The sequence below is a fragment of the Martes martes genome, assembly GCF_963455335.1.
Source record: "Martes martes genome assembly, chromosome: 8".
Lineage (NCBI taxonomy): Eukaryota > Metazoa > Chordata > Mammalia > Carnivora > Mustelidae > Martes > Martes martes.
The window spans coordinates 85,681,903-85,708,594 of record NC_137895.1 but is presented as its reverse complement, the minus strand read 5'-3'; the positions used below and the strand labels follow the sequence as shown (position 1 = coordinate 85,708,594).

The 26,692-nt window shown below is 42.2% G+C and overlaps 1 protein-coding gene across 1 annotated transcript in view; it reads left to right on the top strand.

The window, feature by feature from the left end:
- The window catches only part of FAM186A (family with sequence similarity 186 member A), a gene marked incomplete at both ends in the record, with an annotated part of 74,219 nt that overhangs the window by 35,686 nt on the left and 11,841 nt on the right, over positions 1–26,692 (top strand). Inside the window, 7 exons of the mRNA XM_080811834.1 lie at positions 5,392–5,608; positions 6,523–6,693; positions 13,624–17,813; positions 18,240–18,707; positions 20,760–22,101; positions 22,234–22,693; positions 26,385–26,577. Coding sequence (XP_080667960.1) covers positions 5,392–5,608; positions 6,523–6,693; positions 13,624–17,813; positions 18,240–18,707; positions 20,760–22,101; positions 22,234–22,693; positions 26,385–26,577 — 7,041 coding nt within the window. The remainder of the gene's footprint in view (positions 1–5,391; positions 5,609–6,522; positions 6,694–13,623; positions 17,814–18,239; positions 18,708–20,759; positions 22,102–22,233; positions 22,694–26,384; positions 26,578–26,692) is intronic.

The window sequence follows — 26,692 nt, the reverse complement described above, 5'->3', positions numbered from 1 at the left end:
AATTATAAGGGTACAAGTTTTCCACCTCCTTGATTAAGTTTATTAAGTATTTTATTCTTTTGATACTATTATAAATGGATTTGTTTTCTTAATTTCCTTTTCAGATTGTTCATTGTTGGTGTTTAACAACACAATTGATTTTTGCGTGTGATTTCATATCCCACAACTTCGGCTGAATTCATTTACCAGTTCTAACAGTTTTTCCCCCCTCCAGATAATTTGCATTTTATTTTATTTTTTAAACTTTATTTTATTTAAATTCAATTAATTAACATGTAGTGTATTATTAGTTTCAGAGGTAGAGTTCAGTGATTCATCGGTTGCATATAACACTCAGTGTTCTTTACATCACATGCCCTCCTTAATACCCATCACCCAGTTACCCCATCCCCTCCAACTACCTCCCCTTCTGCAACCCTCAGTTTGTTTCCTACAGTTAAGAGTCTCTTACGGTTTGTCTCCCTCTGATTTCATCTAATTTTATTTTTCCCTCCCTTCCCCTATGATTCTGTTTTGTTCCTTAAATTCCACATATGAGTGAAATCATATGATAATTGTCTTTCTCTCACTAGAGGGTACCATAATACCATCTAGTTCCATCCACATCATTTCAAATGGTAAGATATCATTTTTTCTGATGTCTGAGTAATAACCCATTTTACATATATATATATATATATAGAGAGAGAGAGAGAGAGGAGAGATATCTCACATCTTTATCCATTCTTCTGTTGATGGACATTTGACAAAATACAGCATCCTTTCTTAATTAAAACTCTCTGCAGGGGCGCCTGGGTGGCTCAGTAGGTTAAACCTCTGCCTTCGGCTCAGGTCACGATCCCAGGGTCCTGAGATCAAGCCCCGCATCGGGCTCTCTGCTCGGCAGGGAGCCTCCTTCCCTCTCTCTCTCTGCCTGCCTCTCTGCCTACTTATGTCAAATAAATACATAAAATCTTTAAAAAAATAAAAAATAAAAAATAAACTCTCTGCAGTGTAGGGATAGAAGGAACATACCTCAATATCGTAAAACCCATATACAAAAAGCCCACAGCAAACATCACTCTCAATGGGGAAAAACTGAGAGCTTTTCTGCTAAGGTCAGGAATATGACAGGGATGTCCACTCTCACCACTGCTGCTCAATATAGTACTCAGCAATCCGACAACAAAAAGAAACAAAAGGCATCCAAATCAGCAAAGAAGTAATCAAACTCTCACTCTTCACAGATGACATGATACTCTATGTGGAAAACCCAAAGACTCCACGCAAAAATTGCTAGATCTCATACAGGAATTCAGCTAAGTGGCAAGATATAAACTCAATGCACATAAATCAGCTGCATTTCTATACACTGAAACAGAAGAAAGAAAAATTAAGGAGTTGATCCCATTTACAATTGCTCCAAAAATGATAAGATATCTAGAAATAAATCTAAAAAGAGGTACTCTGCAAACCACAGAACACTTATCAAAGAAGTTGAGAAACACAAAGAAATGGAAAAACATTCCATGCTCATGGATTGGAAGAACAAATATTGTTAAAAGTCTATGTTACCCAGAGCAATCTACACATTGAATGCACTCCCTAACAGTTTTTTCATGTGTATCATCTTTAGGGTTTTCTACATATAAGATCCTATCATCTGAAAACAGATACAATTTTATTTTCTCCTTTCCAATTTGGATGTCTTTTATTAATTTTTTTCTTGCCTAATTGCTCTGGCTAAAACTTAGAGTAATATGTTGGCTAGAAGTGGAGAAAGTGGCCATCCTTGCCTTGTTCCTGACTTCAGAGGAAAACCTTTCAGGCTCTCACTATTGAGACTATTACCTCTGGGTTTTTCTTTGTCTTCTTTTAAAGAAAGATTTATTTATTTTAGAGAGAGACTGCATAAGCAGGGGGAGGGGCAGAGAGAGAGGGAGACAAGCAGACTCCCTGCTGAGCAGGGACACCCCCCCAACGTGGGGCTCAATCCCAGGACCCTGAGATCATGACCAGAGCTGAAACCAAGAGTCAGGTACATAACTGACTGAGTCACCCAGGTGCGCCTCTGGATTTTTCATATATATTCTTTATCATGTTCAGGAAGTTTCTATTTTTTTTTTTTTTTTTTATTTTTTTTTTTTTTAAAGATTTTATTTATTTATTTGACACAGAGAGAGAGAGATCACAAGTAGGCAGAGAGGCAGGCAGAGAGAGAGAGGGGGAAGCAGGCTCCCCGCCGAGCAGAGAGCCCGATGTGGGGCTCGATCCCAGGACCCTGAGACCATGACCTGAGCCGAAGGCAGAGGCCTAACCCACTGAGCCACCCAGGCGCCCCAGGAAGTTTCTATTGATTCCTAGTTTTTGCTATGTTTTTATCATGAAAAGGTGTTGAATTTTGTAAAATGCTTTTTCTGCAGCAATTGAAATGATCACATGGTGTTATTCCTAGGATTCTGTTAATTTGGTATATTTCGTTGATTGGCTTTCATATGTTGAACCATTCTTGCATTCCAGGAATAAATCCCAATTACCCATAATATATAATTCTTTTAATGTGCTGTTGAATTCTGTTTGAGAGTATTTTGTTGAGGATTTTTGCATCAATATTCATCAGGTATGTTGATCTATAGCTTTCTTTTCTCCTCTCTCTTTCTTCTTTCCTTCTCTTCCTTTTCTCCTTTCCTTCCATCCTTCATTCTCTCTCCCTTCCTTCCTTCCCTCCCTTTCCCTCCCTTCCCTTCCCTTCCCTTCCTTTTCTTCATTTGTTCTTTTTGTAGTGTCTTTATCTGGCCATGGTATCAGGGCAGTGGCCTCAAAGAATGAGTTCGGAACTGCTACTGCCTTTTTAGTTTTCTGGAAGAATTTTTGAGGACTTGGTATTTTTTTTTTCCTTCATCACTGTGCTATGGGTTAGCTTGTAGTGTTATTTTTCATTACTTGGCTTATCAAACTTTGTGTCCACCCTTCTGTGCTCTTGACTTAAATTATTTGCTGCAATTACACCTCCCTCCCTTCCTTCCTATCTTTTGCATCATCTCTGTTTCTAATTGCAATATTTCCAGCACCTAAATATCTGATTATTCCTTTTCCATGATGGGTTTGCAAAATCCAAATCTTACTCTTTTTTAAAAAAAATTTATTTATTTATTTTGACAGAGAGAGATCACAAGTAGGCAGAGAGGCAGGCAGAGAGAGAAGAGGAAGCAGGCTCCCCGCTGAGCAGAGAGCCCCATGTGGGCCAATCCCATGACCTTGAGACCATGACCTGAGCTGAAGGCAGAGGCTTTAACCCACTGAGCCACCCAGGCACCCTCCAAATCTTACTCTTATTGTAAGGAGTGTAGAAACAGTTCAGTTTGTCTGTAACCAAACTGAAAGGGTAATAAAGTTGGAAAAGGTGGGAGTGGTGGTTCATCATCTATCAGATTCACTGTTTCCTTTTGAAATATTTTAACATCCCTTTCATTCCTGAGGTGAAATTGACAGATAAAATATCTATACTCATACTTTAAATAATTAATATTAGTGTGAGGGTAAATAAAAGGAGAGTAATTTCTTTCTTTTTTTAGGGAAGTAATTTCTAATAACTGGCATTTTAGGTCAAACGTCACTGGAAGACATAATAAAGAAATAAACAGAGGCTTACACTTACGTGTAGAATAAAACAAAGTGAAAGCTACAAATGTGGGTTGATGCAAATCCATTTGTTGAAGAGACTTTTCCCATTGCATATTCTTTCCCACTTTGTTAAAGATTATTGACCATATATTTGTGGGTTTATTTCTGGGCTCTCTATACTGTTCCATTGACCCATGTGTCTATTTTTATTCCAGCACCATACCATTTTTATTACTACAGCTTTATTTTTTAAAAGATTTTATTTATTTATTTGAGAGAGAGAACTAGAGAGCACAAGCAGGGGGAGCAGCAGAGGGAGAGGGAGAAGCAGGCTCCCTGCTCAGGACCCTGGGATCACGACTTGAGCCAGAGTCAGACACTTAACTGACTGAGTCACCCAGGCACCCCACTATAGCTTTATAGTGTAACTTAAAATCTGAACTTTTACTCCCTGCTTTGTTCTTCTTTCTCAAGGTTGCTTTGGTTAGGTAGGGTCTTTTGTGGTTGCATACAAATTTTAGTATTATTTATTCTGGTTCTGTGAAAAATGCTATTGTTTTGAAAGAATTAATAAGATTGATAAACCCCTGGCCAGACTTATCAAAAAGAAAAGAGAAAGGACTCAAATAAATAAAATCATGAATGAAAGAGGAGAGATCACAACCAACACCAAAGAAATACAATTATAAGAACATATTATGAGCAACTCTACGCCAACAAATTTGACAATCTGGAAGAAATGGATGCATTCCTAGAGACATATAAACTACCACAACTGAACCAGGAAGAAATAGAAAACCTGAACATACCCATAAACAGTAAGGAGATTGAAACAGTCATCAAAAATCTCCAAAAAAAAAAAAAAATGCTATTGTTATTTGATAGGGACTGAACTGACTCTGTAGACTGCTTGTGTAGTATGGACATTTTAACAATATTAATTCTTCCAATACATGAACATGAAATATCTTTCCATTTATTTGTGCCATCAATTTATTTCATGAATGTTTTAAAGTTTTCAGAATAGGGGGTGCCTGGGTGGCTCAGTGTGTTGGGCCTCTGCCTTCGGCTTGGGTTGTTGTCTCAGGGTCCTGGGATTGAGCCCCACATCAGGCTCTCTGCTTGGCGGGGAGCCTGCTTCCTCCCTTCTCTCTCTGCCTGCTGGTGATCTCTCTTTTTCAAATAAATAAATAAGATCTTTTAAAAAAATAAAGTTTTCAGAATAAAAACTTCTTTCACCTCTTTGGTTAAGTTTATTCATAGGTATTTTATTCTTTTCCACAATTGTAAAATGGGACTGTTTTCTTACCTCTCTTTCTGCTACTTCATTATTAGTCTATATAAATGTTACCATTTTCTGGGTATTAATTTTGTATCCTGCAAATTTACTCAGTTCATTTAGTACTTCTAATAGATTTTTTGGTGGAGTCTTTAAGGTTTTCTATAGTTTCATGTCATCTGCAAATAGTGACAGTCTGATTTCTTCCTTACCAATATAGGTGCCTCATTTCTTTTTCTTGTCTGATTGCTGTGGCTAAGACTTCCAGTACTATGTTGAATAAAACTGGTGAGAGCGGACATCTTTGTCTTATTCCTGATCTTAGGGGAAAAGCCCTCAGTTTTTCACTTTTGAATATAATATTGACTGTGGGTTTTCATATATGGCTTTTATTATATTGAGGTTTGTTCCCTCTAAACCCACTTTGTTGAGAGTTTTTAATGAACAGATGTTCAATTAAATCAACAAATTGAGAATTTATTAATATATCCCCCTTCTTATTCTTATAGGCCATTAACATGCAGCTGGCTGACATAATGCTTAATGTACAGCGGATAATAAATCGCTACACTCTTGATGAGAATGTGCACTCTGGAAGAAAAATATCCATTACAGAATATAAGAAACGGAGAGTAAATTTCATGGAAAAAATAGTTACTTGTGCTAAGAATGTTGAAATTAGAGAAAAGACTCTTGTGTACATACTGGCCTGGTTGGAAGAATGGAGTAAGTATCCAGAGGTGGCTCAAGGGAAAACCATGAAGATGATGAAAAAGCTAGAGAACAGGATCTATAAATTATAGAGGATTAATCAAACTAAAGAAGACTAAGGAGGTTATTGAGAAAACAGTTATCCACTGTTTCAGTCAGCATAATATAAGAAAAATATAGTCCTGCTCACTTAATGCCAGCTATTCTGGACGCCTTGCTTTTCTTCAAGCATGCCAGCATGCCCCTGCCCAGTGTCTTTATGCTTACTATTCCTTTGCCTGGAACACTGTCCACAAGTAGGCATGTGCTCATCTTCTGCTTATATCTCACTTTAAAATGATATGTTCTCTGACCATCTCCATTCCCTACTCCTCAACACTGTCCATTACTCTTTACTCTTTATTTTCGTCTGTGGCATTTCTTACCATCTGACATACTATATAACTAATTTTTGTCTATCTCCTTCCACTAGAATGCAAGTAGTATGAAATCAGGGAATTTAATTTAGTGCTGTACCCTCAGCATCTAGAACAATACATGACAAAAGAGACATTGGTTGAATGAAAGAATGAATAACCTTAGAATATAAAAAAGGGAATGTCATTTAGTTGCAAGAAATATCATGTAATGAGGGTTTTAAAATACTAAATAACTTATGAAAGGAGTTAATCGGGTTTAGTTCCTCAATATTAAAACACATGTTCACATTTTTAGATACCAGAGTATTTTCATGTCCAAGATTTACTGTTCAGGTTTCTATTCCAAGTCTCTTTTTCATCTCTTCATAGAGAAAAGCTTCAGAATAGCAATAAGTATGAGATACCTACATTCCCTAATACTATAATATGGAGTAGTTAGCCAATATTATAAACTTATATAGTTATAATTATTTTTCTGCACAAAAGCTTTTTTTTTTTACTCTCTTCAAGATGCAATTTTGTCTGAGATGACTGCAATTGATATTGAGGAACACCACCGCTGGATAGCACAAATGGAGTTTTTACCAGAAATGTTCAAAGCTATTGAGAACAATGTCAAGTTACTGTGCAGAATTAGTGTATTTTTGTTTGAAGAAAAGAAGAGACAAAGGAAAAAAACAAGTAAGGGTGCTTGAAGACATTGGAAACAGATTTGACTTTTTCTAAAAACTGGGTTTATTAAGGTACAATTTACATACCATAAAACTCACATATGTTAAGTGTACAATTCAATGACTTTTAGTAAATTTAGAGTTGTGTAACTCTCACTACAATTCAATTTTAGAACATTTCCTTCATCCCATAAATATCCTTCATGCCAACTTGCAGTCAATCCTCACTCCCACTTCAGTCCCAGACATGCACCAATCTATTTCGTTTCAATAGGTTTGCCTTTTTTGGATGTTTCATAAGATGGAATCATATTATATGTGTTTTAAAAAAAATATCTGGTTTCGGGGCACCTGGGTGGCTCAGTGGGTTAAGCCTCTGCCTTCAGCTCAGGTCATGATCTCAAGGTCCTGGGATCGAGCCCCGCATTGGGCTCTCTGCTTAGTGGGGAGCCTGTTTCCCATTTCTCTCTGCCTGTCTCTCTGCTGCTTTTGATCTCTCTCTCTCTGTCAAATAAATAAATAAAATATATTTAAAAAAATAAAATATCTGGTTTCTTTTACTTAACATAATGGTTTTGAAATTGAGCCACGTTAAAGGATACCTTAGTGGTATCCTATTCTTTTTATTACCAATTGTATCTCACTACTTGCATATACCACATTTTGCTTACCTACTCACCAGTTCATGGACACTGGAAAGTTTCTACATTTGACTTTTATGAATGCCGCTATGAACACACTTGTTTAAGTCTTTGTGTGGATATATGTTTTCATTTCTTTTGGGTCGATACCCAGGAGTAGAATTTCTGGGTCATTTATCAATTGCTGTTAAGCTTATGCTTAATGTTTTAAGAAATTGTTAAGTTATTGCCGAAGTGACAACGCCATTTTACATTCCCATCAGCAATGTATTAAGGTTCTGGTTTCTTCACATCTTCAATAACACTTGTGATGGTCTTTTGAGTATAACCTTTCTAAGAGGTGTGAAGCGGTATCCTACTGTGGTTTTAAATTGCATTTCCCTAAAGACTAATGATGTTGAGCATCTTTTCAGGTGCTTATTAGCCATTCTTAGATTTATTTTGATGAAATGATTGTTCAAATATTTATCCTTTTTTTGTTGAATTTTAAGAGTCCTTTATATATTCTGGATACAAGTCCTTTATCAGACATGTGACTTTTCAGTGTGCCTGGGTGGCTCAGTTTGTTAAGCATCTGCCTTTGGCTTGGGTCATGATCCTAGGATCCTGGGAATGAGCACTGTATTGGGCTCCCTGCTCAGTGGGGAGTCTGCTTCTCCCTCTCCCTCTGCTCCTCCCACTGCTTGTGTTCTCACTCTCTTGCTCTCTCAAATAAACAGACAAAATCTTTTCAAAAATGTGATTTTCAAATATTTTCTCTCAATTTGTGGTTTGTCTTTTCACTTTCTTAATGGGGTCTTTGAAGCCCAATGGTGTTTGATTTTGATGAAGTCAAATCAATTTATCAACGTTTTCTTTTATGGATCATGATTTTAGTGTTGTATTAAAAACTTGTATCAGTCAGTGTTCAACCAGAGAAGCAGAACCACTAGGAAATTATATATTATCTATCTACCCATTACAAGGTATTTTGGGGAATGTACTTTGCATTCTTTCAATCCTTTTAAATTTATCATTACTTGCTTTATAGCATACCATATAGTCTATCCTGGAGAATGTGCTGTGTGTGCTTGAAAAGAATATATATTTAGCTGTTGGGTGGAGTTTCTATAGTTGATTTAATATTGTTGTTTTAGTCTTCAAATATCTCCTTGCTGATTTTCTGTCTAGCTGTTCTATTATAGAGAGTGGGATATTGAACTTTCCAACTATTATTGAGTTGTCTATTTCTCCCTTTAATTCTGTCAGTTTTTGCTTCCTGTATTTTAAGGCTCTGTTATTGGGTGTATATTATCTTTATAATTGTGATAGCTTCCTGATGAACTGAGCTTATTATTATTATTATTATTATAATAAAATGTCTCTCATTGTCTCTAGAAACATTTTTTGTCTTAAGTCTATTGTGTTTGATATAAGTATATTCTCTCCAGCTCCCCTGTGGTTACTGTTTGTAAGGCTGACTCAAAGATGTGGTGCTTATGTGTTGCTTATAGTTGGGTCCTGTCAGCTTCAAAATATATATATACACACACACACAAATACATATATATATTATAGTAAATTTAGTAAATTGAGTAAATTGAGTTTATAGCAAATTTAACAAAAAGTTAAGCACATATTATATATAAATATATAGTAAATAAATAAATACACATACACACAAAACACATACACACACATAAAATTTGGCAATCTTTCACTTATGATTGGAGTATTTGATTCATTTATATTTAATGTAATTATTGATATGGTTGGATTTACACGCATCACGTTGCTGTTTGTTTTTCACGTCTCATCTCTTTTGTTCCCCTTTTCTTCTGTTACTACCTTCTGTGTTAAACAAATATTTTTTATTGTCCCATTTTATTTATTTATTTTTAAGATTTTATTTATTTATTTGACGGACAGAGATCACAAGTAGGCAGAGAGGCAGGCAGAGGGAGAGAGAGAGGAGGAAGCAGGCTCCCTGCTAAGCAGAGAGCCTGATGCGGGGCTCAATCCCAGGACCCTGGGATCATGACCTGAGCTGAAGGCAGAGGCTTTAACCCACTGAGCCACCCAGGCACCCCTATTGTCCCATTTTAATTCCATTTTCCTCCTATATTGTTGGAGTAATTTCCTTGTTGTTGCTCTAAGGGATTGCCATATACATCATAAATTATCACAATTATCACTATTTGATTAGTATTAATACCAGCAAAATATAGAATCTTTGTTCCAATAGCTCCATTCTCTTCCCCTCCTTTGTGCTTTGTCATATATATTACATGTATGTATCATAAGCCCAACCATATATGTACCATAAGCCCAACAATATAGTTTCATAATCATTGGTTTTTTAAAAACATTTTTAAGAAGATTTTATTTATTTATTTGACAGACAGAAATCACAAGTAGGCAGAGAAGCAGGCGGGGAGGGGGGGGGAAGCAGGCTTTTTTGATGGCTGAGTAATATCCCATTGTATACATATATACCACATCTTCTTTATCCATTCATCAGTTGACAGAAATTTGGGCTCTTTCCATAATATGGCTATTGTCAGTAATGCTGCAATAAACATCATGGTGCATTAGCCCCTTCAAATCACTATTTTTCTATCCTTTGGGTAAGTGCCTAGTAGTACAGTTGCTGGATAGTAGGGTAGTTCTATTTTTAAGTTTTTGAGGAACTTCTATACTGTTTTCCAGAGTGGCTTCACCAGTTTGCAATTCTCTAATGACAGACAACACTGAGCATCTTTTCATATCCTTAGTTGTCATCTGTATGTATTATTTCTTATCTTCATTTAAAAAGTTAATTGTACATGCATGGTACTTTGAAAAAAATTATTTCAGGGAATGGATGTAATAGACATTCCATAACACATTTAGAGAAGTGTTGAAAACACATGCATTAACTATGGATATATGAGTGTTCACTTGCAAGTTACTTTGACAGGAGTGTGTTATTTCCGTGAATAATGTAATATATTTAGAGAACTGTTTAAAAACGTATGTAATGGGGCGCCTGGGTGGCTCAGTGGGTTAAAGCCTCTGCCTTCGGCTCAGGTCATGATCTCAGGGTCCTGGGATCGAGCCCCGCATTGGGCTCTCTGCTCAGCAGGGAGCCCGCTTCTCACTCTCTCTCTGCCTGCCTCTCTGCCTACTTGTGATCTGTCAGTCGAATAAATAAATAAAATCTTAAAAAAAAAAAAAGAAAAAGAAAACACATGTAATAAGAATGGTTACAAGAGGGGCACCTGGGTGGCTCAGTGGGTTAGGCCTCTGCCTTCGGCTCAAGTCATGATCTCAGGGTCCTGGGATTGAGCCCCGCATTGGGCTCTCTGCTCAGCAGGGAGTCTGCTTCCCACCATCCCCACCTGCCTCTCTGCCTACTTGCGATCTCTGTCAAATAAATAAATAAATAAAATATTTTTTTTAAAAAAAGGATGGTTACAAGAGCTGTATATGCATACTACTTTGAGAAGAGTGTTATTTCAGGGAATGGATGTAATAGAAATCTGTAATGCATTTGGGGAGGTGTTAAAAGACACATGCAATGAGGATGGTTATGAGAGTTGCATGTGCATGCTACTTTGGGAAAAGCGTTATTTCAGGGAATGGATGTCTTACCTTCATTTTTTGAAGAGCAGTTGTCCTGGATATAGAATTCTTGGTTAGCAGAATTATTCTTTCAGCACTTTGAATCTGTCATCTCACTGTTTTCTGGCCTCTATTGTTTCTAATAAGTAGTAAGCTGTTAAATTGACTATGGTTCCCCTGTACTTTGATGTTTGAGTCTCCTTTGATTGTGATAAATCTTTTTTTTTTTCTTTAAAGACTCTTTGTGTAGCTTTCAATAATTTGACTATGATGTATCTAGGTATGGATCTTTTTAATGTTTATCTTACGTACAGTTCAATGAGCCTCTTGAATGTGAGGATTAATGTTTTTCATCAAATTTGAGATGATTTGGCCATTATTATTTCCCCAATATGTTTTTTAAGATTGGGGGGTAGAGGGAGAGGAAGAAGCAAATGCTCCCCCTGAATGGGGAGTCTGATGCAGGGCTCAACCCTAGGATTCTGAGATCATGACCTGAGCTGAACGCAGATACTTAACCGACAGAGCCACCCAGAAGCCCGTACTTCCTCAATATTTTTAATGCCCCCCTCTCTCTCTTCTTCTTCTGGGACTTCTATCACTTGTACAATAGTATGCTTGATGGTGTCCCACAGGTCTTTGAGGCTTTGTTTATTTAAAAAAAATTTTTTTTCCTCCCTGGTCTTCAGATTAGACAATCTTTACTGATCTGGTGTCAAATTTGCTGGTTATTTTCTTCTACCATTTCAAATCTACTATTTGGCCCTTTTGGTAAATTTTTCATTTCAATTATTGCACTTTGCAAGTCTAAATTTTCCACTTGGTTTTTCTAATTTCCATCTCTTTACTGATGTGCTCTATTTGATGATAATTGCCACTGTATTTTTCCTTTATTTTAAAATTTGGCTTCCTTTAGTTCTTTGAATATAGTTATAATTCTTCTTTCAAAGTCTTTTTCTGGTAAGTGCAACATCTGCTCCCCTCCCAATCCCTGAGAAAATTTCTATTGACTGCTTTTATCCTCTGTGTATAGGTTGTACTTTTGTTTCTCTGCATGCTCCTTTTATGTTAAAAACTGGGCATTTTAGGGGCACCTGGGTAGCTCAGTCAATTAAGTACCTGACTCTTTTTTATTTCAACTCAAATCATGATCTCAGGGTTGTGAGACCAAGCACCATGTCAGGCTCCTCACTGGGCAGGGAGCCTGCCTGAGAGTCTCTCCCTGTGACCCTCCCCACCTCTAAAAAAACGTGGACATTTCAGATAACATATTATAGCAACTTTACTTTTTAAATTTTTTTAGATTTTATTTGTTTATTTGAGAGAGAGAGAGAGAGAGCATGAGCAGGAGGTGGGGGTAGAGGGAGAAGCAGGCTCCCCACTGATCAGGGAGCCTAATGCGGGGCTTGATCTCAGCACCCTGAGATCACGACCGGGGCCGAAGGCAGACAGACATTCACTGACTGAGCCACCCAGGTGCCCATTATAGCAACTTTAGATTATGATTTTCCCTATAACCTCCAGGGTTTCTTTTTGTCACTTTTTTGGTTTGTTTTTTAGTGACTTTTCTAGACTAATTCAGTGGAGTCTGTCTCCTCAACAATGTGCAGTCACTAATATCACTGCTCAGTTATTCTTTTATTCTTTTTGTTTTTATTTTAAGGCCTGAATTCCTAGGGGTCACTATTGGGTCAGCATAGCTTAGTGGTCAATAATTGGCCAATGATTAAGGGATCCTGACTGATTCAGTAAGTCTTCTATTCTTTGCTAATGGGTCTGTGTATGGGTTAAGGAAGTATTGTTTTAGATGCCCCTAAGCATGGTTTTTTCCCTACTTTATTCCACATCAAATCAGCCCCCTTAGGTAGTAGAGCTGTCAATCTGTTCAGCCTGCCTTGCTTTAGTAGGACACCCAGGCCATTGGCTGGGGGAGTTAGAGACAGAAGAAGCTCCAAGCTAAAAACATCACAGACTTCCCCTATTCTTACTTAAGTTTAGTAATTTTTCTTAAATAAATTCTTACCAAATTGTTGTATGCCTTTGGTCACTTTCCAAAGTCCTAAAATGGTTGGTTTTGGCAGCTTTGCCAAGCTTTATCATTGCTTTTTTTGGAGGGGAAAATGTGTGGAGTTTCTCGTTTAGCCATTCTGGAAACCCCTTCAAAGGTTTGACTTTTGTGTGCTCTTTTTTGACTCTTCTGAAAAAATCAAGATTAAGTGTAGTTCAGAAAAGTGAGGAAAGACAGAAACCCAAGAAAGAAAATGGAAAGCACCAAGCATAATCAAAGCCAAAGGAAAGTTTTGTTATAGCTAATCCCAAACTTGTAACTGAAGGTAAATTGAGATTACAAATAAAGAATAAAGACTAAACTTTGGAAGCAAAAGTTTTAGGTGATTGTGGGGAAAGAGTTATTCTTTTAAAAATAATACTATTATTTTGGAGGAAAAGCTTTTTTTTTTTTTTAAAGATTTTATTTTTAAGTGATTTCTACACCCAATGTGGGGCTCAAACTCACAGCTCCAAGATCAAGTCACACTCTCTACAGACTGGACCAGTCAGGTGCCCCAGGGGAACCAAGGCTTTCTGATGAATCTTTATCTTATAGCTATCTATTATTTTGGCTAAATTCCTTAGGTTTTAGCAAAGATGGAGCACAACACAGAATAAGAAATGCAATCTTATTATTTTATGTTTTATGGTTTTTTTTTCCCCTTTAGCATCTAGAGGTACTCTATGGAAATCTTGGAAAGAAAGAGTTATAAAGCGACCTGCAACAGCTCATGCTTTAAGACCAGATCAGATGATCAGTGATGAATTTGCAACAAATACAAAGGTTTCAGAAATCCAAGATATGCTACAGGAACTCATAAACACTACGATGTTCAATAAATTGGAAAACAATGCTATTAAATATATATCATCAACAATAATAAACCTTTCTAAGGCTTTGGGTATAATAAATGATGAACTAAAAATTTTTAACCTCCAGAGTGCCAATATGTACATAAGTGAGACAAGTGAAAAAGAAAAAGAGCTCTCCTTGAAGATAATGCAAGAGCTCAGTGAAAAAAATGAAATGCTTCAGCAGAAACTTCAAGAAGCAGAAGAAAAATATGAACAACTTCTTCGGTCCAAAATTGTTGTAGAACCCCAAGTAGGTACAGCATTACCCACATCAACCTTGAAAGTGTTGCCTGAGCTTTCTTCACAATCATCCACTAGCAAAGCTGACATAGAAGACAATATGGATGATATTTTGGTTAAAGAACTTGAAGATATTAGAGATGAGGCCCAAACAAAAGGGACCAAAGGCTTGGGGATCAAGTGGGACTCAACTATTTCATATAGAGCCCCAGCTGAAATGACTCCAGATTTAACTGAAGAGCAATATCCTTCACTTAAAAAAAAGCAAAGAGAGTCTTCTGAAGGTATCACTGAAGATAAGATATCACAGAAAAAAGGTGATGTCTATAGGAAAGATGGGAATGACCAGTATCAATCACAGAAAAAAAAGCGAACTAAAGGCCCATATATTCATGAGACCTCTGGATTTAATGTGAGTGATGATAAAGGTAAAGAAAAAGACTCAGAGACCAAACTTGATTACCATTTGGAGCTACAGTCACTGGAAAAGAAGAGAAATGAAATAAAATCCTTTTCTGAGGACAAATCAAAGTCATCCACTGAATCAAGAAAATCAAGAAGTGAACATGTCCCTGCTGATTACCCTTCTACTGACACAAAAAGCCAAGTTGGCAGAAATGGAACAAGTGGTTTATGGGAACAATTCAGGAAGCTCAAACCTGAGTATTCACATTACAAAAGCCAGATTTCTTCAGAGAGTAAAGAGGAATCCACCACTGAGTCAATGGACAAAGAGAGCAAAAGTGAGACGAGCAGCCAAGCAGAGCAATTTGGGTTTACCCAACTTGGTTATTCCTCTGAGAAAGTGAAAACAAAAGGAAAGAAGCACCATGTCTCTCCAGGAACCACCACAAGCAAAGAGGGAAAACTTGAAGAGGACATATTAGTCACCAAGAAAGTCAAGTCTCATAGACCTGTGAAGCCCAAATCTAGGGTAACAGAAGAGACTTCAGAATCTACCAGAGTTCTAGGAAGTCTAAATGGCAGAAGTGAAGAGAGTAACCTAGAAGAATTTCAAAAAGCCATAATGGCTTTCCTAAAAGAGAAAATTGATAATGTAGGAAAGCCTTTGGATAAAAAGACTGTGCCAAAAGAGGAATTATTAAAAACACCAGAGGCTGAAAAATTAGGAATCATAAGGGAAAAAATAGAGGAATATTTCCAAAATGTAGGTGAAACTGTGACAAAAACCTTGAGGAAGTACAAAGATATAAAAAGTGCAGGACAGGCTGGAGAGAAACTTTTGAAACAAAAAAAAGAAGTCTCATTTATGCCAGGATTGCATTTTCAGAAGCCCGCTAGTGCAAAGTCTGAAATTAGCACCTTACTGTCATCTAAGAGCAAGGATCCACTAACTGACAATTTAATACAGATGATCTTGGCTGAACTAGAAGGGAAAAGAGATGCTCTAGTGGCCTCAACAGTAGGGAGAGATGGCAAGGAAAGGAAAAAACAAAGGCGGGAGAAATATTTGCAAGAAGGTCCAGAAAAAATAGTTGGTAAGCGTCTCAAACACCAGTTGCAAGAAGGGAGTTTCTGGAAGAAACTGCAGGAGGAAGAGTCATGGCTCCAGAGGAAGGGAGGAAAGCAAGGACAACGGAAGCAGAAACAGTGGCAGAAAATGTGGAAGGAACAGCAAAAACAGAGGATCCAAAAGCAGACTGAGCAAGATGAGGAGCAAACGCAAAGAGAAGAGGAAGATTATCAGAAGCCAAAACAGCAGCAGCTGGAAGCATGGGATAAAAAAATGGAAAAACAAGTGGTGCCCTTGGAGAAGGAGAAGGGACAGCAGAAGAGGGATGCTCAGAAGGAAGTGAGATATCAGGAGCTGGAAATAAATTGGGAGAAAGAGGAGAAGCAGGAGCCATGGAGAAATGTAGAGGACCATGAAAGACAGAGGCAGAAAGAAACAAAGGATCAGATGAAGATTAATGAGATAAACTCTGAAGAACAAGAAAAGATGTTCGGCCAAACTTCAATGACATTGTCTCCCCCGTGGAAGAGCATACAGAAAGTAGCACCCCAGTTACATCAAAGAAAAGAGTTCCAGAGTCATCTTAAGGCATTAGACATTCTTGCTGATGGGAAGCACCCTATACTAATCACTCCTTCTCCTTCCACACATTCGCCCTCACCTGAGGCCATTCCAGTTTCTGCACAGTCTACCACAAAGTTCCTCACTCTAACTCCTAAACAGGCCCAGGCACTGGGGATTAGTCTCACCACTGAGGAGGCCAAGGCACTGGGCAGCACTGTCACCCCTCAGCAGGCCCAGGAACTTGGGATCACTGTCACCTCTCAACAGGCCCAGGAACTGGGGATCACCCTCACTGATGAGCAGGCACAGACACAGGGGATAACTCTCACCCCACAGCAGGCCCAAGAACTGGGGTTCACTCTAACTGATGAGCAGGCACAGGGGATCACTCTCACCCCAAAACAGGCCCAGGCACTGGGGATTACACTCATTCCCCAGCAGGCCCAGAAACTGAGATTCACCCTCACTGATGAGCAGGCACAGACACAGGGGATAACTCTCAACCCTCAGCAGGCCCAAGAACTGGGGTTCACCCTCACTGATGAGCAGGCACAGGGGATCACTCTCACCCCTGAACAGGCCCAGGCACTGGGGATCCCACTCACTCCCCAGCAGGCACAGAAACTGGGATTCACCCTCATTGATGAGCAGGCACAGACAAAGGGGATGACTCTAACCCCTCAGGAGGCCCAGGCACTGGGGATCACTCTCACCCCTGAACAGACCCAGGCACAGGGGATCACTCTTACCCGTGAACAGGCCCAAGAACTGGGGTTCACCCTCACTGATGAGCAGGCACAGGGGATTACTCTCACTCTCCAGCAGGCCCAGGCACTGGGGATGACTCTCAGCCCTGAGCAGGCCCAGACACGGGGGATCACACTCACCCCCGAACAAGCCCAAGCACAGGGAATCACTTTCACCCCCCAGCAAGCCCAGGCACTGGGGATGACTCTCACCCCTGAGCAGGCCCAAGCACAGGGGATCACTCTCAACCCTCAGCAGGCCCAGGCCCTGGGGATCACACTCACCCCTCCACAGGCCCAGGCACTGGGGATCACGCTCACCCCTGAACAGGCCCAAGCACAGGGGATCACTCTCACTCCCCAGCAGGCTCAGGCACTGGGGATGACTCTCACCCCTGAGCAGGTCCAGGCACAGGGGATCATACTCACACCTCCACAGGCCCAGGCATTGGGGATCATGCTCACCCCCGAACAGGCCCAAGCACAGGGGATCACTCTCACTCCCCAGCAGGCCCAGGCACTGGGGATGACTCTCACCCCTGAGCAGGCCCAGGCATTGGGGATCACACTCACACCTCCACAGGCCCAGGCATTGGGGATCACTCTCACCCCCGAACAGGCCCAGGCACAGGGGATCACTCTCACTCCCCAGCAGGCCCAGGCACTGGGGATGACTCTCACCCCTGAGCAGGCCCAGGCACAGGGGATCACACTCACACCTCCACAGGCCCAGGCATTGGGGATCACGCTCACCCCCAAACTGGCCCAGGCACAGGGGATCACTCTCACCCCTCCACAGGCCCAGGCACTAGGGATCACACTCACCCCTGAACAGGCCCAAGCACGGGGGATCACTCTCACCCCTCAGCAGGCCCAGGCATTGGGTATCACACTGACCCCTGAACAGGCCCAAGCACAGGGGATCACTCTCACCCCCCAGCAGACTCAGGCACCAGGGATCACACTCACCCCTGAGCAGGCCCAGGCACAGGGGATCACTCTCATCCCTGAGCAAGCCCAGGCATGGGGGACCACACTCACTCCTCCACAGGCCCAAGCACTGGGGATCCCTCTCACCCCCCAGCAGGCCCAGGCACTGGGATTCACCCTCACTGATGAGCAGGCACAGACACAAGGGATAACTCTCACCCCTCAGCAGGCCCAAGAACTGGGGTTCACCCTTACTGAGGAGCAGGCACAGGGGATCACTCTCACCCCTGAACAGGCCCAGGCACTGGGGATGACTCTCACCCCTGAGCAGGTCCAGGCACTGGGGATGACTCTCATCTCCCAGCAGGCTCAGACACAGGGGATCCCTATCGCTTCTGAGCAGACCCAGGCACAGGGGATCCCTCTCACACCTCAGCAGGCCCAGGCACAGGGAATCCCTCTCACACCTCAGCAGGCCCAGGCACTGGGGGTCACTCTTACCCCCCAGCAGGCCCAGGCACTGGGGATCACTCTCACCCCTGAGCAGACCCAGGCACAGGGGATCCCTCTCACCCCCCAGCAGGCCCAGGCACAGGGGATCACTCTCACCCCCCAGCAGGCACAGGCACAGGGGATCCCTCTCACACCTCAGCAGGCCCAGGCACAGGGGATCCCTATCACTTCCGAGCAGGCCCAGGCCCTGGGGATCACACTCACACCCGAGCAGGCCCAGGCACTGGGGATCACGCTCACCCCCGAACAGGCCCAAGCTCAGGGGATCACTCTCACTCCCCAGCAGGCCCAGGCACTGGGGATGACTCTCACCCCTGAGCAGGTCCAGGCACAGGGGATCACACTCACACCTCCACAGGCCCAGGCATTGGGGATCATGCTCACCCCCGAACAGGCCCAAGCACAGGGGATCATTCTCACTCCCCAGCAGGCCCAGGCACTGGGTATGACTCTCACCCCTGAGCAGGCCCAGGCACAGGGGATCACACTCACACCTCCACAGGCCCAGGCACTGGGGATCACGCTCACCCCCAAACAGGCCCAAGCACAGGGGATCACTCTCACTCCCCAGCAGGCCCAGGCACTGGGGATGACACTCACCCCTGAGCAGGCCCAGGCACAGGGGATCACACTCATACCTCCACAGGCTCAGGCATTGGGGATCACCCTTACCCCCGAACAGGCCCAAGCACAGGGGATCACTCTCATTCCCCAGCAGGCCCAGGCACTGGGGATGACACTCACCTCTGAGCAGGCCCAGGCACTGGGGATCACTCTCACCCCTGAGCAGGCCCAGGCACAGGGGATCACACTCACCCCTCCACAGGCTCAGGCATTGGGGAGCACGCTCACCCCTGAGCAGGCCCAGGCATTGGGGATCACACTCACACCTCCACAGGCTCAGGCATTGGGGAGCACGCTCACCCCTGAGCAGGCCCAGGCATTGGGGATCACACTCACACCTCCACAGGCCCAGGCATTGGGGATCACGCTCACCCCCAAACAGGCCCAAGCACAGGGGATCACTCTCACTCCCCAGCAGGCCCAGGCACTGGGGATGACTCTCACCCCTGAGCAGGCCCAGGCACAGGGGATCACACTCATACCTCCACAGGCTCAGGCATTGGGGATCACCCTTACCCCCGAACAGGACCAAGCACAGGGGATCACTCTCACTCCCCAGCAGGCCCAGGCACTGGGGATGACACTCACCTCTGAGCAGGCCCAGGCACTGGGGATCACTCTCACCCCTGAGCAGGCCCAGGCACAGGGGATCACACTCACCCCTCCACAGGCCCAGGCATTGGGGATCACGCTCACCCCCGAACAGGCCCAAGCACAGGGGATCACTCTCACTCCCCAGCAGGCCCAGGCACTGGGGATGACACTCACCTCTGAGCAGGCCCAGGCACTGGGGATGACACTCACCTCTGAGCAGGCGCAGGCACAAGGGATCACACTCACCCCTGAACAGGCCCAAGCACAGGGGATCACTCTCACCCCAAAACAGGCCCAGGCACTAGGTATCACTCTTACCCCTGAGCAGGTCCAGGCACAGGGGATCACACTCACCCCTCCACAGGCCCAGGCATTGAGGATCATGCTCACCCCCGAACAGGCCCAAGCACAGGGGATCACTCTCACTCCCCAGCAAGCCCAGGTACTGGGGATGACTCTCACTCCCCAGCAGGCACAGGCATTGGGGATCCGTCTCACCCCACAGCAGGCCCAGACACTGGGGATCACTCTCACCCCGCAGCAGGCCCAGGTACTGGGGATCCCTCTCACACCTCAGCTGTGTGAGGCACTAGGGATGACTCTCACCCCTAAACAGGCCCAGGCACTGGGGATGACACACGACCCCCTGCAAGCCCAGGGACTGGGGGCCACATACATTCTGGAGCAGGCCCAGGCACAAGGGATGACTCTCACCCCGCCGCAGGCCCAGGCACTGGGGATGACTCTCACACCCCAGCAGGTCCAGGCACCGGGGATCACGCTCACCCCTGAGGAGGCTCAGGCACTGGGGATGACTCTCATCCCTGAGCAGGCCCAGGCACCAGGGATCACTCTCACTCCTGAACAGGCCCAGGCCCTGGGGATCACTCTCACCCCACAGCAAGCCCAGGCACTAGGGATTCCTCTCACCCCTCAGCAGGCCCAGGCACAGGGGATGACTTTCACTCCTCAACAGGCCCAGGCACTGGGGATCACTCTCACCCCTCAGCAGGCCCAGACACTGGGGATGACGCTTACCCCTGAGCAGGCCCAGGCACAGGGGATTACTCTTACCCTTCAACAGGCCCTGGCCCTGGGAATCACTTTTACACCAGAGCAGGCCCATGAAGTGGGGATCACTCTCACTCCTCAGCAGGCCCAGGCACTGGGGATCACACTCACCCCCCAGCAAGCCCAGACACTAGGGATCATTCTCACCCCTGAGCAGGCTCAGGCACAGGGGATCACACTCACCCCTCAGCAGGCCCAGGCCCTGGGGCTCACTCTCACCCCTCAACAGATCCAGGCAAATGGCATCACTCTTACCCCTGACCAGTTCAAAGCACTGGTGGTCACCCTCACTCCTGAGAAATGCCAGAGCTTGGGTTTCACACTCACTCCTGGGAAACTTCAGGCATCGGGGTCTCCTTTCACTGTAGCACAGGCCTGGGAATCGGGGGTCTCTATTACTCCAGAAAGTCCCTGGTTGTCAGCTGTCCCTCGTACCCCTGAACAAACCCAAGGTTTAGGTGCCCCTCTCTCCTTAGAACAGGCTCAAGCATTAGGGGTTTCTTTCTCTCCAGAACACTTCCGGAAATCTGGGGTCCCTCTCACCTCAGATAAATTCCGTGCTATAGAATCTCCCCTTGAGCAAGTGCAAACTTTGGGAGCTCCCTTCCTCCCAGGACAATCCCATCCCATGGGTATTACTCTCATGTCTGAGGAGGACCAACAATCAAGGGAACAGCCCTCACCACTTGGGCCCCAACCTCCTTTAGAACGTACCCTGAAAGTTGGGATCATTCCTGTTACTGATAAACCCATTACACCAGGTGGTCCTCACATTTCTAAGCAGTTCCCCACATTGGCTCCTTCCGGTCTTAGATCTTTTCAAAGATTGAAGGCTTCTGTCCTCCCTGGGAAATCCTTTACATCAAGTCCTAGGCAGGCCCCAGCATCTGCTCCTATTGCTGAGAAGTCCTCTGTATTTGAGGTCTCTTCTACTCCTTTGCAGGTATCAGGGTCTCCTCTTTCCCAAGCCCCTGGGAAATTGCTAGGAATGAGAATTCCTTCTGACCCTGGGAAGCTCCTGGTACCACAGACTTTTCCTTCCTCTAAACAGACCCTGGTTTCTGAAGGTCAAACTGTTCAGTTTGTAGCACCAGAGGTCCCTCTGGCCTCTGGGAAGCTTGCACCGGAGACCTTTCTTAGTTCTAGAAAGTTCTTAAGAGACTCTTGGACTCCTCAGCTACCTCTGATATCAGAGGCCCCGCTTGCCCCCAGGCAGCCCCTTATATCTGGAGTTCCACTCTCCTCTGCCCAGTTTCCCCCTCTCTTGGCTCCTCTTTCCCCTAGGAAGCCCTTGGTTCCTGGGACTTCTTCCGTCCTGGAACCTAGACCCTTAACACTTTCTGAGAAGCCCCAGGCATTCCAGCTCCCTGCCATCTACGAGCAATCTCTCTATCCACAAGTCCCTTCTACTCTTGAGCAGCATCAAACTTTCCCACTGGGGATCCCTCCCACCCCTGGGCATCCTCCAACACTATGGACTTCCCTAACCGCTGGAAAGCCCCAGAAAGATATGTCCTCTTCTATAGCTAAGGAAAGTAAGGAAAAATTGGCAATTATTTCTTCTCTGAAATCTAAATCAGTCCTTTTTACTGCTAAGAATTTCCAAATATCAGGGATCTCTGACACTTCTGAAGAATTCCAGACATGCCATGATCCTAGTGCCACAGAACAATATAGAACATTTCAGTCCTATCTCACCGATTACAGGACACCAGTATCACAAACCCCTTACGTTGGTGGGAGGGCCCTTCCCCCTCTCGTGAAGTCTCTTTTTACTAAACTGCCCAAAAGGTCACAGATCTCATCTTCTGAATGGGACCAGAAAACCCAGTTCCCCCCTATAGACAAGTCCTGGATACTGACTTCAGATTCAGTTACTAAGAAACCCAAGATGATGGTGCCCCCTTCCTCTCCCCAAGAGCTCAAAGAGCAGAGGTATTTTGTTGATGTGGAAGCTCAGAGAAAGAACCTGGTACTCTTAAATCAGGCCACAAAATCTTCTGGACTCCCTTCACAGCTACACACAACAGCTAGGAATCTCATAATTGAGACACTTCATACAGACACAGTTCGGCTGGGATACCTATTCCGCAAGTACATTGCTTACAGGCTGATCCAGCGTGCAAGGTAGATGTAAATATTGAATGTCCAGTTTTCTGGTTTAGTCCTGATTTCAAATATCCTCCCTTCACTGTCCTATAAGTATATACATATCTGTCATATTAGATGTTCTAGAATATTAAAGGTCTGTGGGATGAAGCCTATTTAAGATACCAAAAGGAGATATACTTTTTTGGGAAATAAAAATGTCATGTAACATGATCTATTTCATCCATTTATATCTCTAGCAGAGATACTAAGATATACTTTGTGGATCATGGTTGATCTCCAAAATACCAACTTTAAAAGTTGGTCCCAATTATTCTAAACTTCTAAGTCTAAATTTCTTTCATCTTCTTGGGTTCACCAGAAGTTGTATGATTCTTGAAACAGGAAATGGCAGGTTATATACAAGTTGTTGCCACGGCAACTTTGCTGCTGAAGTGACATGGAAGGTCCTGGTCCTGATTTTTAAAAACTGCAGAAATAGGGAAAGTGACAACTGTCTTGTTATCCTTAGCATTTATGTTTGAGGTTACCAAATTATTGTTTTGGGGTTATCTTTTACCTAAAATTATAAGATGCCAAACTAAACCTGTACTGGAAAAGGTTATTATTATTATTATTATTATATAATTATTATAATTATAATTATATATTATTATTTTTATATAAATTATAGGAAAACATATCATTTATTCAATAAATATTTGTTAAATGTGGCAAGTATTATATTAGGGGCTAGGGATACACCAGTGAATAACAGGCAAATATATAATAGGCAAATAATAACAGGCAAAGTACGTACCCTGTTCCAATGAAATTTACATTTTTTGAGGACTGAATTGATTTGGGAACTAAGGATTAGAACAAGGTACAAAACCGGACTTCTTCAAGATATAATCAGAACACTTATTTCATTTATGTATTTATTCATTCATTCATTTTTCATTCTTTCAAAATTTTATTTTATTTAATTTTAATTTTATTTAAATTCAAGTTAGTTCACATATAGTGTAGTATTAGTTTCAGGATTAGAATTTGGTCATTCATCAGTTGCATACAACACCCAGTGCTCATTACATCAAGTGCTCTCTTTAATGCCCATCAATTACTCCATCCTCCCACCCTCATCCCCACAGTTTGTTCCCTATATTTAAGCCTCTCTTACAGTTTGCCTCCCTCTCTGCATCTTATTTTTCCTTCCCTTCTCCTATATGAATGAAATCATACGTTATTTGCCTTTCTCTGACTGACTTGTTTTGCTTAGCCTAATACACTCTAGTTCCATTCACATAGTTGCAAACGGCAGGATTTCATTCTTTTTGATGGCTGAGTAATATTCCATCACACACACACATCTTCTTTATCCGTTCATCAGTTGAGGGACATTCGGGTTCTTGCCATAATTTGGCTATTGTGATAATGCTGCAATAAACATAGTGGATGTGCCCCTTTGAATTACTATTGTTTTATCTTTTGGGTAAGCGCCTACTAGTGCAATTGCTGGGTGGTAGGGTTGTTGTATTTTTAACTTTTTGAGGAACTTCTACACTGTTTTCCAGCGTGGCTGCACCAGTTTGCATTCCCACCAACAGTGCAAGAAGATTCCCCTTTCTCCACATCCTTGCCAACATCTATTGTTTCCTGAATTGCTAAATTTTACCCATTTGGGCAGGCATGAGGTGATATCTCATTGTAGTTTTGATTTGTATTTCCCTGCTGATGAGTGATGTTGAGCATCTTGTCATGTTTCTGTTAGCTATTTGGATATCTTCTTTGGAAAAATGTCTGTTCATATCTTCAGCCCATTTTTTAAAAAGATTTTATTTATTTATTTATTTCACAGACAGAGATCACAACTAGGCAGAGAGGCAGGCAGAGAGGGAGAGAGGAGGAAGTAGGCTCACCACTAAGCAGAGAGCCCGATATGGGGCTCGATTCCACGACCCTGAGATCATGACCTGAGCTGAAGGCAGAGGCTTTAACCCACTGAGCCACCCAGGCACCCCTTCAGCCCATTTTTTAGTGGGATTATTTATTTTGGGCTTTTTTTTTTTTTTTAAAGTGGATTGCATGCTCAATGTGGGGCTTGAACTCACAGTCCTGAGACTGAGAGTCACATGCTCTACCAATGAGCCAGTTAGGCACCCCAGGTTCGCTATTTTCAAAAATATTTTGTACCTTATTTAGAAAGGCCCACTCCACTCTGAGAAATATAAAAAATTCTTTCTAGGTTTCTTCTGAAACTTTTATAGTTGGTTATTAGCTTTTTTTTTTTTTAAACATTCAAGTTTCTGATTCACAACTTTCTGTTGAGAGATATGAATGTGACTTTTTTCTACATGGCCACCCAGTTGCTCCATCACTACTTACAAAATAATCTACCTTTTCCCCTATAGATTTGAATGTACCTTCATCATAGATTCTTGTATCATTTAGGTCCATATAGAGACTTTTCATTAATTTTTGTTGGTTGCATATAGATGAGTCACTTCTATTTTTTATTATTCATTGTAGTTTTATTATTATGATGCTGAATCTTTGTGATAGTCATTAGTGCTGTTTGCCAGGACTTTTCAATGAAATGTAAGCAGAATTTGTATATGTCATTTCTGTGCTGAGCTTGTCATTATTAGTTTGAGGCCCTCCCGAGTCTCCTTTTCCTCTGACATAACACACATTGTTCAAGGTGATGGCTCTTCAGATAGCCTGTGTCCTTGAGAGTATACAATGAAGCTCACGCCCTGATGAACCATGATGGATTTGTAGTATGAGCAACAAGTAAAATTTTGTTTTTAGCCACTGAGATTTACATTCTTCTTTTGGAGAAACTTGCACTTTCACTGGAATTCGCCTTTTCAATAAGTACCACCACCACCCCATCACCTCTGCCCAAATGATTCATTCAGTCCAGGTGATCACGGTCCACATTTTGAGAAATACTGGTATTGTAGGAATAGAGAAGATTTGGGTTTGCTTCCCAAATCTGATATTTATTAATTATATAACTTCAGAAAATTACTTAACTTTGCTCAGATTCCTTTTCCTCTCCTGTAGAACAGAGATGGCAAAACACTATCTGTTCAGAAGGCTCAAACGTGGTGGTACATGTTATTGTCAAGAGAGAGAGTATATTTTTATCACTGTTCCTCAAGATCCTACGCAACCTCTTCCTATGAGGCTTTCTTTATTTCTCTTGTATAAATTATGCTCTCTTTCTTGCTCCAACAGCATGTTTATATTTCTATTTAGCATTTGTTTCATTCTCTTTAACACAGTTAACTTATTAGTCTTCCATTCTGGTTTGTAAGTGCTTTGAAGGCAAGGACAATGACTTTTTCACAACTATATTAACTACCTTCTATATATCTTACACATATCAATACCAAAATTTTAATATTAAAACAATATATTAAATATGTTTGTATTATATTAACATACTAAAATAAAAAATTATTAAAATAATATTAAATATTAAAATAATAAGCAATACTATTATAACACTAAAAAACTCAATGAAAACTTGACAGTCATATAGATTTTTGAAAATAAAGTCATATAAGAAACTAGATTAAGGTCTCATTAAGCAAGTCTCCCACTCCTATCACATCCCACTCTACTTACTAAGGATGAGAACTGAAAATAACTAGGCCCAGGTTAGCTGAGTTAGGGTCAGTCGTTATACCAATCTCATTCTTGTTAAAATTTTTTCAAGAAACAACATAATCAGACGATTACAAGCCCTCCAAAACACAGGGAAAGGTTATGAGACCCAGAACCTCTTCATAATGCTGAACAGAATTGATGACTACCAGAAAAAGATGATGCAGGTCTGGACCAACAAACAGAAGTCTTTAGAGCAGAAACGGAATCAGTGCCTGAGGAAAATGATGTTCTTATTTAGCCAGGTAACTTGTTTTCTATTTCCCCTCCCCAGTGTGTTGTAAGAAAAATGAAAAGTGGTAAGCTTGGCAAAATAACATTTACCTGGAGATACCACGTATATTAGTTTCCTAGGGCTGC